Genomic DNA, 12,731 nt, shown 5'->3' with positions numbered 1-12,731 from the left:
AGTCAAAACACCTTCATGACCTAAAACTTGACCAGGGAATACACTGTTTCGACTGTAACATTTGAATACAAATAACAATATTAAAACATAGAGTAGCAATATAGCAGTAAGACCACTTGCATGCCAATATTTTTACTTTTTCATATTTCAAAAATATGTTGTAGTTTTTAGTATTTAGTATTGTGTATGAAAAAGTAGTATTCATTCAATAAACTTGTATTACAACATGAAATAATGGAAGAGCTGTAAAATCATATTGTTGTTAATATTTTTCACTTTTTAAACTGTGTAGTTTTTTTTTATCCATATCATTTTATATGAAATACAATTCAGACAAATATTGTAGTATGAAGTTACTTTATTGAACAGAAGTGTGTGTGTGTGTGTGCATGTGTGTGTGTGTGTGTGTGTGTGTGTGTGTGTGTGTGTGTGTGTGTGTGTGTGTGTGTGTGTGTGTGTGTGTGTGTGTGTGTGTGTGTGTGTGTGTGTCATATTCCTGGTGTTGTAACTATATTACCAGTCCGGAAAGTCGTGTGGCTCCATGACAGAGAAGCTCCATTCGTCAGCCGCTCGGGTCGATCACACACCTCTCGGGATCAATCGCATGCCTCGCCAGTCCCAGGGCAGCTGCTGCACACACACACACACACACACACACACACACACACACACACACACACACACACACACACACACACACACACACACACACACATACACACGGAAACCATCTGACCAATTTGTCTGTGCATGTCAAATCACAATAATTAAGCATTATCGATCTCAGATTCAATTAACTTCATTAACGTAGGTTGCACTGGTGATTGGGGGATGGATAGAAATGGAAGGGGATGGAGGTGAGCTAGGAGATTATAGGATCTCATCAAGGCGGGGGAAGGGGGGAAGGAAATGGCAGAGGAGTGGATGAATGTGGCACATAAATACATGGAAAAGACACATCTAAAGGGAGACTTGCTTCGTGCGAGGCCCAGAGCATTGTCTCTAAAAGAACAAACCTGATAAAGTCTGTCTCTCTTTGTCCCTCTCTCATGCACACACACACACACACACACACACACACACACACACACACACACACACACACACACACACACACACACACACACACACACACACACACACACACACACACACACACACACACACACACACACACGAAGACAGACATTGCATGATCTAAGCTGAAGTGTAAACAGACAGCGCTGACGTGCCTGTGTGTCTGATAGGGCTGTTAAGTGGTTATATAAGCATGATAAACTGTTTCCTAACATCGTAACATCTGTGGAGTGCACAAGCATTTCCTCACACGGAGATTCTGTCGTTCAGCCTCGTGAGCTCTCCAAGCATTTCTGATGCGTCCAGATTTTTCCATTTGCTTCTGTTTGAGTGCTCCTTATTTGTTATTACAGAGGGGATTTGTAAGTTTGGTTCTGATGTCAGGAATTATTTCCAAAAAGCCTCTCCATGCTCTCCCAGAAACAAACGCTGGTGTTTGCTTGCTCACTCACTCGCCATGGTTTTGGGAAGCCAGCAATCTCATCCAGCTCAGCTCTCATGAAAATGAGATCAAACCTTGTCGTCCACCCTGCTGACAATTCATCTACAACTCTCTTGGCTAATTAAAAGAGCACCTGCATACCTGGTGTGTCTGGCCCAGGCTTCTTCTCGTGTGTGTGTGTGTGTGTGTGTGTGTGTGTGTGTGTGTGTGTGTGTGTGTGTGTGTGTGTGTGTGTGTGTGTGTGTGTGTGTGTGTGTGTGTGTGTGTGTGTGTGTGTGTGTGTGTGTGTGCAGCCCCATTCTTGACTTCTTTCCAAGATCTGGCTCCCTCCTCCCTCTCTTTCTCTCCTTTCTCCTCACACTCATCCACGTCTTCTCCTCCATTCCACAGTTTACACTATAAATCCTCTTCTGGATTTAATCGACTGCATTTACTGCAACAATAAATACAATATTGTAAAGAAAAAAGTGAGAAGTGACACCCCCTCCCCTGTCTTGCCCCACGTGGTCTCGGACTCTTTTACATTTATTGTTAACGCAGTAGAAAGCTTTTTGGAAGACGTTTTGGCGACACAGTTTAGAGCAAGACAATAAACAAACACTGCGATGAACCCATTAAAAACATCTTACAGTGAGTTAGACAAATGAAAATGCCCTGGTAGGTGGTCAAACATGGAGTAAATTTAAAAAGGTTAATGCAAAGCATTTGTACTGTCTGCCAGCCAATATTAAATGATGTGATCACATTTTTATCAATGAATGAATGGAGAATCAATTGGAGTTGGTGTATGTTGTAATTATCTTGATATTCACAGAGTCATTCGTCCCTTTATTAATGTTCTAGTCTGATATGGAAAGTTCAAAAGTAACAATTGCTGTTACCCTTTTCCTAATTGGAAGTAAAAGTACCATTTCATAGTTTATTTGTGTAAAGTTGACTTTTACTGTTATTCACCGAAGCATAGGCTCAGCTAAATCCACTAAATGTAAGAAAAAAAGACTATAATAGCTGAGGTTCTAATTTGTTCTCAGAGGGGGGAATGCGGGGTTCCTGAACCACAGCTTGGGAACCATGATTGTAAGCCATTAGGAAGACATTGAGGACATGCAGGTGGGGATGATTCAGCGGTGGTGGAGCTCATCTCTTGGGGCCATTGGACAGCAAAGGTTGTAAATCATTAACACTGGTGATGGATGTGACACCCAACAGAATCTGAGGTAAAAATAAACCTAAATAGGACATTTTTGGACAAAGCAGGTATTATGTCAAGGTGGATGGATTTACAAACCAATTCAGAAAAGCCTGTATAAATTTATTGCAACACCATTTGTGTTTAATTGTTTCCATCCTTTGCCTCGAACCAGAAACCGTCCATACACTTCACTCTGCATGTAGGAGGATGAAGCCTACATGCGAGTCTGCCTGGCAAATTGGATTTTCTCTTCCCCTTCCTTGTCTCTCCATACATATCACACGCAGGTACACAGATGGGCCAATGCACACTCACACACACACACAAAAAAAACACGCTGTGTTCTTATCAGACAAAGGCAGTTAATTTGAAGTGTGTGTGTCGCGATTCAAAGGTGATTCGCCATCGATGTTTTGGCCTTGACGAGAGCGGCCATGCTGTCGTGTGCAACCGTCTTTTTTTTTTTCTCTTCTTTTTTTTTCTCCCTCAGCCACGGCATTGTTCTCTTAAACAGCTGTCGTTTTGGCTGATTCAGAACAGATGGCATGTACATGTGGGTCTGCTTGGCTGCACGTATGTACAGGCGGGTGGATGTGTCTCAAAGAGGGAAGGGGGTGGGCGGGCGGACGGATGGACGGCGGGGAGAGACGAAGACGAAGTTCAGAACCGTGGCGAGTGGGTGTACTCTGTGGTGTTGTAAAAAACACACAGCTGAAATACCTAATCAGAGCTTTAAAATAGATTTGCTAAAACACAACAACATTGTTAAAAAGCATCACATGAGCCTGAAATTTGAAGACAGCGTGTTGGAGGTGTTTCAGGTGGATCCTCACTGTCAGACTGGAACAGATTGTATGTTGAACAGAGGAACTCCTGAGCTTGCCCGAAGGCAAAGAGTTGTTAGACTACAACACTTACAGTACAACTGTGGTGTGTGTGTGTGTGTGTGTGTGTGTGTGTGTGTGTGTGTGTGTGTGTGTGTGTGTGTGTGTGTGTGTGAGAGAGAGAGAGAGAGAGAGAGAGAGAGAGAGAGAGAGAGAGAGAGAGAGAGAGAGAGAGAGAGAGAGAGAGAGAGAGAGAGAGAGAGAGAGAGAGAGAGAGAGAGAGAGAGAGATGTGTGATGGGCTCTGGGATATCTATGTCTCCACGCATCTGTTTATCCCACGGCGGTGTCGTATCATCGCCGATGGCAAACAGTGGCCTGACAATGACAAAGACTCCTGTATGTTTTGCTGCTGATGCAGTGCTAGCAGACACACACACACACACACACACACACACACACACACACACACACATACACACACAAGCTCGCGACTCGCTGGGATATGGGAGTTGGCAACAACTGAAGTGTGTGGCGTGATGGTGCTGCCAGGTTGCGCAGCTTTTACTTGGCGAACCCCCCTTCCCCCCTCCCCCAAATCCTCTGTTTTGTTATATTCTCACGAAGTGCAAGGTAGAGTGTGGAGTTTTGCTTGCAGCCTAATTACCACGCACTGATAACACACATGGGCCAAAATAATATGACAAATTGCAAAATATTCCGTATGGTTCTACTCTTTTCTTGCTGATCATTGAAACATGGACACCAGCAGATATCTGAAGGTATCTAGCAGCATTAGTATCCAGTCCTTTAAGTCCTGAACCCAACTTGGCTAGTTTGGCACATGAGGTAAAGTTGATGTGTTTGTCAATCCATTCCTGAAAGATTTAAAGTTTCTGGCATAGGCTTTGGTTTCTCCCATAGTGCATCTTAGTGTTACTTGTTTACTCAAAGGTATTCAGCAGGCCAGACCACCTTGAAGTGGTATGTGTCTGCACAACTGTAATTACCAGTGATTTCTAACATCGCTCCATAAGAACCAGCTGTGACCTATGCAGCAGTTGGAGCTACAGTTGCTTCTATATTGGATTGGACCACACGTGTCAACACTTGACTAATCACATGCATCAATGACCCTGCGCATGATGTCAGTGGTGCACCTTTTCTATGGATAGCCCTATCAAGAGTATAGCTTTAACTGTCGGACTCACAAAAATAGCCCGATACTTCTTCCACTGTAGAAGGTCACATTGGTTTACTATATAACAAACCTTAAGTGGTGCCTAGATTTAAAAAAAGAAAATTATTCGTAATCACTTTGCCTGCCAGTGGTCATAATGTTAAGGCTGATCAGTGTATACATTTTCCTCAAACACACTAATGTCTCATTTCTGATTTGTGTGTGTGTGTGCGCTCCAATGCCACTCCCATACCACTGACCGCCTCGCTGCATGTTTACATACCAGGACAGAAGAGTGATGGCCTGTTGTAGAAAGGAATGTGAGACACAAGGCCACTGAGGTTCATACACATGCTCGTCTTCTATGCCAGCATAGCTGCCTGAGCCGTGCTGCAATCATTTCTCACATATCCAGCTTTAATCACAAAGTGTGAGCATAAAGCGTATCTCTTCTGATGTTGTTTCATCCCTTTGATAGACTTATTAACAAAAGAAAACATTCATAGAAGTGCAAAGAGGCAAGATTACGATTTGTCTTGATACATCTTTTCTCCGTATGATTTCCATTGTATTATTTTTAAACTAGAAGGATTTGAATATAAATTGAAAGCCTCAAGCCCTCTCCCTGAAGCTAAACTGTAAATAATAACTCTAAACTTTTTTCTAATCTTTGGTAATTGAAGCAAATGGGTTTTGCGGGGAGAGATTTGTCGCACGGAAACGTACATGTGTTTTTTTCCCCCTTTTTTATTTACGAGGAGGCGAGAGGGCTGAGCAGTGTAATGAGTGAAAATGCATGCTTAATTTAAATGGCGAGTGTGTCTGTTAGTGAATGCATTAGAGTCTGCAGAAGAAGCGTAAGACATATTAATTGACAGACAGGAACCGCTGTCTCCGAGGTTGATACAAGTAATTTATTACTTCAGAAACGAATGCCACCGCCAGAATGTGCTTCATTAATTTCAAATTTAGTTTTAATTTCAAGCTGTTGCCCCTTGAGAAGAATAAGGTGGCGAGTTGTGTTTGAAGAGACATTTTTTCCCTTCTCCCTCACTTCATCTCTCTCTCTCTCGCTCTCTCTCTTGCTCTCGCTCTCTCTCTCTCTCTCTCTCTCTCTCTCTCTCTCTCTCTCTCTCTCTCTCTCTCTCTCTTATTTTCTGCAGTACAGAACAATAACCTGGGGGTGGGGAGAGAAAGTGATAGTGACTTGATTCTAATTTGAAAACAATATCATTGTAAAGGGGAATGTTAGTACAGAATTACTATTTATGAGAGTGATTTCTTAGTAAATGTTGATGGATGATCGCATTGTCTCCTATGGAGCAGTTAAAACTTCCACCAGTTCCAACAAGCAAACACAGTTCAGAATTTCCATGAAGGTATACTCTGTCAGTATGTTTCTAACAAACATTTCTCTATCTGCTTTTCTTTTTATCTGCCTGTGCAGCATACGTCCCTGAAGATGAGAAGGAAGCTGCCCTTTTAGATGACGACCTGGATGGAGAAGACTCTGCTCCAGAAGGCGAGGAACCTGCAGTCAAGCTTCTCTGTCAGGACAGGCCCGGATCCACTGGTTTCCATGATTCCCCTAATGCTGCTGACTTCTCTGGTCAGGAACTGGACAGCGAGTCTCACCTGAGTGAATCCAGTGACAGAATGTCTGATTTTGAGAGCTCCTCACTCAGAAATGAGGATGATGTCCTTCTCTCTAAAGACTCCTCCTCTTCTGCACTGGCAGCTGCTGCAAACGCAGCCGCCATAGTCAGTGGAGATGAGGCCATGTTGCCTGCAACAGGCTCGGTGGCCGACAGCCTGGAGAAAATGAAGGCGATTTACACCTCCTTCCTGACAAACTCCTACTGGTCAACACTGAATCTGAACCTGAGTCAACCCCCTGCCGAGAAGCCCCCTCGCAGTCACAGCAGCAGCAGTAGTAGCAGCAGTAGCAGTAGCTGTGGAAGTGGAGGTTATGATTGGCATCAGACAGCGATGGCTAAGACCCTCCAACAGGCCTCACAGAACCACCACAACAGGCTGGGTCTGGTTCAACATCCCACTGTAGCTATGTCCACAGCATCAACAGAACCCAACCTTTTTAGTACTGTCCAGCTGTACCGGCAGAGCTCCAAGCTCTATGGCTCCATATTCACTGGGGCCAGCAAGTTTCGATGTAAGGACTGCAGTGCTGCATATGACACACTCGTGGAGCTCACGGTACACATGAATGAAATGGGCCACTACCGCGATGATAACCACGAGACAGAAGGTGACGGTGCCAAACGGTGGTCGAAGCCCAGAAAGCGTTCTTTGTTAGAGATGGAAGGAAAAGAGGATGCACAGAAAGTTCTGAAATGCATGTACTGTGGACACTCCTTTGAATCTCTCCAGGACCTCAGTGTCCACATGATCAAGACTAAACACTACCAAAAAGTGCCTCTGAAAGAGCCTGTTACACCAGTGGCAGCTAAGATTATCTCCTCGGCTCGAAAGAGAGCGCCTCTTGATATTGAAATCCCTAGCTCCCCCGACTCAAACGGAGGCAACACACCGAAGCCCACCTCCCTAAATGACCCTAATGACATACTTCAGAAGGTCACCAACCCTTATATCACACCTAACAACCGCTATGGTCACCAAAATGGTGCCAGTTATGCCTGGCAGTTTGAATCCAGGAAGTCACAGATTCTTAAATGCATGGAGTGCGGCAGTTCTCACGATACACTTCAAGAATTAACTGCCCACATGATGGTGACGGGACACTTCATCAAAGTTACCAACTCTGCTATTAAGAAGGGCAAACCAATTATAGAGTCATCTATCCAAGCACCAACAACTAATTTAACAACTGAAGAGAAGGTGCAATCTGTTCCTCTGGCTGCCACAACCTTCTCACCTCCCCCTGCCCCAGTGCCCCCTCCAGTCAGCATCTCTCCCACAGCAATGATTGTGGAAATAAAAAAGGAGGAGAAGGAAGAGGAATGCACTAAAGAGTCTATTGTCAACAATGGTAACAACCTCAACAAGGAGAAGAAAGGAGGAGGTGATGAGGAACTTGAGGAGAAGTTTGACATTTCCTCTAAATATTCTTATCTGACTGAAGAGGATCTGGATGAAAGTCCAAAGGGAGGTCTTGACATCCTCAAGTCTTTGGAAAACACAGTAACCTCAGCGATCAATAAAGCCCAGAATGGAGCTCCAAGCTGGGGCGGATATCCTAGTATCCATGCTGCCTATCAGCTGCCAAACATTATGAAGCTCTCTTTAGGTAATACTGGAAAGAGCTCCCCCCTCAAATACATGTTCCCAGGTGGGGATATTCTCTCCACGACTGGAAAGAACCAGCCGCTAATTTCTTCACCCAGTCGCCAGTCTTCTCCGCTTCCCAAAAACAATTTTCACGCCATGGAGGAGTTAGTGAAGAAAGTGACAGAGAAAGTGGCCAAGGTGGAGGAGAAAATGCGAGAGCCTAGCGCTGCTGTGAGGGCTTCTCCTCTGAGACGCACCACGCCCTCACCCTGTGACAGCGAGGCAGGAGACTCAGCTCGAGTAGACTCCCCCAAAGTTAACCGAGTAGGGGGTTGTAAAACTCCAGAGAATATGATTGGAGTGGAAAAAGCAGTAGATGGGAATGGAGCCAATCACAAAGATGCAAATGGTGATATTTCCCTGAAAGAGTCTGTGGAGAATGGAGTGGATTCCAGAGCAGTGACATCACCCTTACCTGGCTCTCTGTGTGGCGGAACAGCCATCATCACAGACCATCCACCTCCTGAACAGCCCTTTGTCAATCCTCTAAGCGCACTGCAGTCAGTAATGAACGTCCACCTTGGGAAGGCCGCTAAGCCTGCCCTGCCCTCCCTTGACCCAATGAGCATGCTGTTCAAAATGAGCAACAGCCTCGCAGAGAAAGCAGCCGTGGCTGCCTCTACCCCGCCAGCACAGACCAAAAAGACTACTAACGACCATTTAGACCGCTACTTCTATCAACAACATCTAAACAATGACCAACCTATAGATCTCACCAAAGGAAAACATGCAGAAAAAAGCAGCAATGGCGGGTCTTTAGGTTCAGCGGCTCTCTCTTCCACCACCTCTACCCCTTCCTCAATTTCTCCCGCCTCAGCTGTCACTATGACCAAAGCCTCAGCTGCAGTAGCCTCCTTTATGTCCACCTCCCCTTTGAGAGAAAATGCCCTTTCAGATATCTCTGACATGTTGAGAAACCTAACAGAGAGTCAAGCTGTTTCCAAGTCCTCTACACCCACCAGCCAGTCCGAGCGCTGTGACATTGACGGTATCACACAAGAGGAGACGGAAGACATCTCGCCAGCCCAGAAACGTAAAGGCCGCCAGTCCAACTGGAACCCCCAACACCTCCTCATTCTACAAGCCCAGTTTGCGTCCAGTCTGAGACAAACAAGCGATGGAAAATACATGATGTCGGACCTGAGCCCGCAGGAGAGAATGCACATCTCCCGTTTCACTGGCCTCTCAATGACTACAATATCCCACTGGCTGGCTAACGTCAAGTACCAGCTGAGGAGAACCGGTGGCACCAAGTTCTTGAAAAACTTGGATTCGGGTCACCCGGTGTTCTTCTGCAGTGACTGCGCCTCTCAGATTCGCTCGCCCTCCACTTACGTCAGCCACCTGGAATCCCACTTGGGCTTCCGGCTGCGAGACCTGGCCAAGCTTTCTGGGGAGCAGTTGCTCAGCCAGATATCACAGCAACATCAGCAACGCCACACCAAAGGACTATCTGAAAAACTCTTCTCCAGTCTACACCTGTCCACCCACCCATTACCATCATCCCTGCCCACAACCCTACCCTCCACGTTACCCATCTCCCTGTCCTCGTCATTAACAACCTCTTTGCCCTCGAACAAATCCCCGTGCCCCTCCCCGGACGAAGATGACAGCGGAGCCGTGTACCAGTGCAAGCTGTGCAACCGGACTTTTGCAAGCAAGCACGCGGTCAAGCTCCACCTGAGCAAGACTCACGGGAAGTCCCCCGAGGACCATCTCATGTACGTGTGTGAACTGGAGAAGCAGTAGCAGTGGCTGTGGACAATGCTGCGCTCGTTTTCTCGCTTTCCATAGCCTTTTACAGACATTAAAGAAAAAAGATGAAAGGTTTATTGAAGTGACAGAACTGCACAAGATGCCATACAACTACTGCTCTGAGTTTTGGCACATGATTAATACACATTGTGTTGTAGCAGTTTTTCCTTTTTCTATTATGTTTGTTGGTGAGTTTGACTCACTTGATTTTCGTGATCTTCTTTAACAGGAAAATACTTTTTTCCCATTTTTTTTGTTTTGTTTGTTTGTTTGTTTGTTTTTGTTTTTTTAAAGGGCATATGGGAGCTCTTGCCATTTTGATGATACTGTGTATGAAGGTTTAAAAAAAAGAGATTCTGAAAGTGGTGTGTATTTTAAAACTTGTGTAAATGGAATCAAGTTCTTTTTTATATTTTGGCGTCACTGAGGTGTGATAAGCTGCATGCATAAATAAAACAGTTAAGTTAACATTTTATAACTAAATCTGGTGCACTTTCTATAGTTTTTCTTCTTTTTTTCCCCACTCTCATAATTGCTCTATTTGTTCTGCTTAATTAAATTTTTTATTTTTTGTGCTGAAATCAGCATTGAACATTTAACCCTCTGAGTACGTCAAAGCACTTCTCCACAAAGATTGGGAATTACTAAAGTAAGCATAAGGATTTGATGTAAACAATGTGTTTACCAGACATGTGTTGAGTCTAGACATGAAAGTTTATTTTAAAAAGCTATTCTCCATTCGGTGTAAGTTTTTCTTCATACTTGTGTAGCAGATGCTCACAGGACTTGCATTGTAGTAACGTGGGTAACAAAAAAGAATTAAAAAAACAAAAAAACATGTCTCCTTTGTTAATCAGGGACCTATATTAATTCAGGTCTGTGTAAAATATGTAAATAATATCATACGAAGTAACTCCTGTCTAAATTATGCATCATTTCTATATTTTTAATTTAAAAGGATTATGACTATCTGCTGGTGCACACTATATGAAGACGTAAATAAAAATGTTTTGCACAATAGTTTTTATAAATGTGTTCTGTGATCAAAGGATATGAAAAAAAGGGGGGGCAGCAGGTTATATTCCCAACTCGTGCTCAAAGGGTTAAAAAGTTGTTTTTAAAAATCCCTACTACTCCTATCACTACTACAGACACTACGCTACATGTGGCCCTGTATGAACACGGAAAAGATATTACAAAGGTTGTAAAAAACAAACAAAAAAAAAAAAGACTTTATAAAGATATTTCACATGTAAACTGTTATTTATAAGCACTCTTGGTTGTTCCATAGCATTTGAATGCCTTTTTGGATTGGTCTTTTTTTGGGGGGTTTTGTTTTTTTCTGTCTAATTACTCTGCCATGAATCCACACTGCAGCTTTATCTTTTTGGGGGATATGAAAGGAAACCATGGTTACAGTAACCTCTTGAGTGACAAGTTCTGCTACATTTTTGGCAGTTAATTTGCTGAAGTAACTGACAGCTGCCAGTGTAGAGAAATAATGTTTAAAAAAAAAGATCCCTATGTGTAAAATATCGGCATGTACACAGCACAGATACTGTTATGCATTTCTGTGCTGTTAGTCTTTTTCATTTCGTCCTTTTTTCTGTTGTTGTTGTTCTTGACAATGAACTCCCCATTATATGACTTCATATAACCTTGTTTTCTACTGCAGCATTAAAAAAAGGAAACCGTTTTTTTTTTTTGCAATAATGTGTGTGTGTGTGTGTGTGTGTGTGTGTGTGTGTGTGTGTGTGTGTGTGTGTGTGTGTGTGTGTGTGTGTGTGTGTGTGTGTGTGTGTGTGTGTGTGTGTGTGTGTGTGTGAGTGTGTCATGGCTATCAATTATGTGTGTGCTGTGCAGTCCCTAATGAGCACATTAGACTGGGAGTGTGTCAACGTCTGTCTGTGACGAGCTGCAGACTAGTTTACAGTGAGTGGCAGCAGCAGCGGGGCCGTGTGGGAGACAAACACACACACACACAGACACACATGCACACCTACACACAGACATGCAAACAGACACCCTTATTGTTGGGTTTCCCTGTAGCCTCTCTGTTGTCTTGGTGCCTGAGACTAAAGCAGACTGTGTACATTTAGGGTCAAGCTTGCAATGCTATAAAGTTGTAATGCTACTACAATCTATCATCACTTTTAACACAATTAGTACTCTTTCACCTTCTTCGAAGACCAACAAAAACTCCCACAAAGTTTCCCTCCCGTGTCTGAACTTCTATAATTACCCCGGACGTCCGTTTTGCGCCTGCTTCCCACAAAGGTAAGAAAGCTGGCAGGTATATTTGTTTTGGCTTCATGGGAGATGACAACAATGCTGACAAGATGAGCGCGTCCTTTCAAGTGTTTATTTAGTCATATTTTCTTTCTCCTTTCCTGAGGCTAGGGCTGTGATTAAATAGGAGTCGTATCACTATCAATTTGATGATGTGTGCAGCATGACGGCATGATATGGAAAATGAAGCTGATGGAATGAGGAAATTAGGTTCAACAAAAAAGAGGGATGGAGAAAAAGGTGTGTTAGTCTTTTTTCTCTTTACTTCAGATCTACATAACAATCCCAGTTTGTTCAGCGCAGATTTTAGAGAAAGAATATAAAGGTACGTACATCATCAACATGTAAATCTGCTCATGCAAACACATGCACGTTACAAAAATACAAACAACTCACGCAGGATAATATAAACGAGACGTGTTTTTCCTCTCCAATTCAACAAATTTAAATAGCATGCCAAAAAAGGAAGCACGTGCACACATGACTGAGCATGCACATACACATTACACAAACAGCTCTCAAATTGTACAGACCAGTAATTTTACACTTTTTCTTCGCACATCCGTGCATAGGTGCACAAAAAGCATGCATGACACACACACACACACACACATCTCAACAGCCAGGTAGAAGGACTTCATCTGCACTGACAAGGTGCCACAGTGTG

At 43.7% G+C, this 12,731-nt stretch overlaps 1 protein-coding gene across 1 annotated transcript in view; it reads left to right on the top strand.

Annotated features, from left to right (window-relative positions):
• Positions 1-11,438, top strand: part of tshz3b (teashirt zinc finger homeobox 3b) — a 43,320-nt gene extending 31,882 nt beyond the window's left edge. Inside the window, exon 2 of the mRNA XM_080494975.1 lies at positions 6,162-11,438. Coding sequence (XP_080351101.1) covers positions 6,162-9,769 — 3,608 coding nt within the window. The 3' untranslated portion in view covers positions 9,770-11,438. The remainder of the gene's footprint in view (positions 1-6,161) is intronic.
• The last annotated feature ends 1,293 nt before the right edge of the window (positions 11,439-12,731 follow it).

The sequence above is a fragment of the Blennius ocellaris genome (assembly GCF_963422515.1).
Source record: "Blennius ocellaris genome assembly, chromosome: 1".
NCBI lineage: Eukaryota > Metazoa > Chordata > Actinopteri > Blenniiformes > Blenniidae > Blennius > Blennius ocellaris.
Note: the sequence above shows the minus strand (reverse complement) of the source record. Positions and strands in the feature narration are given on the sequence as shown.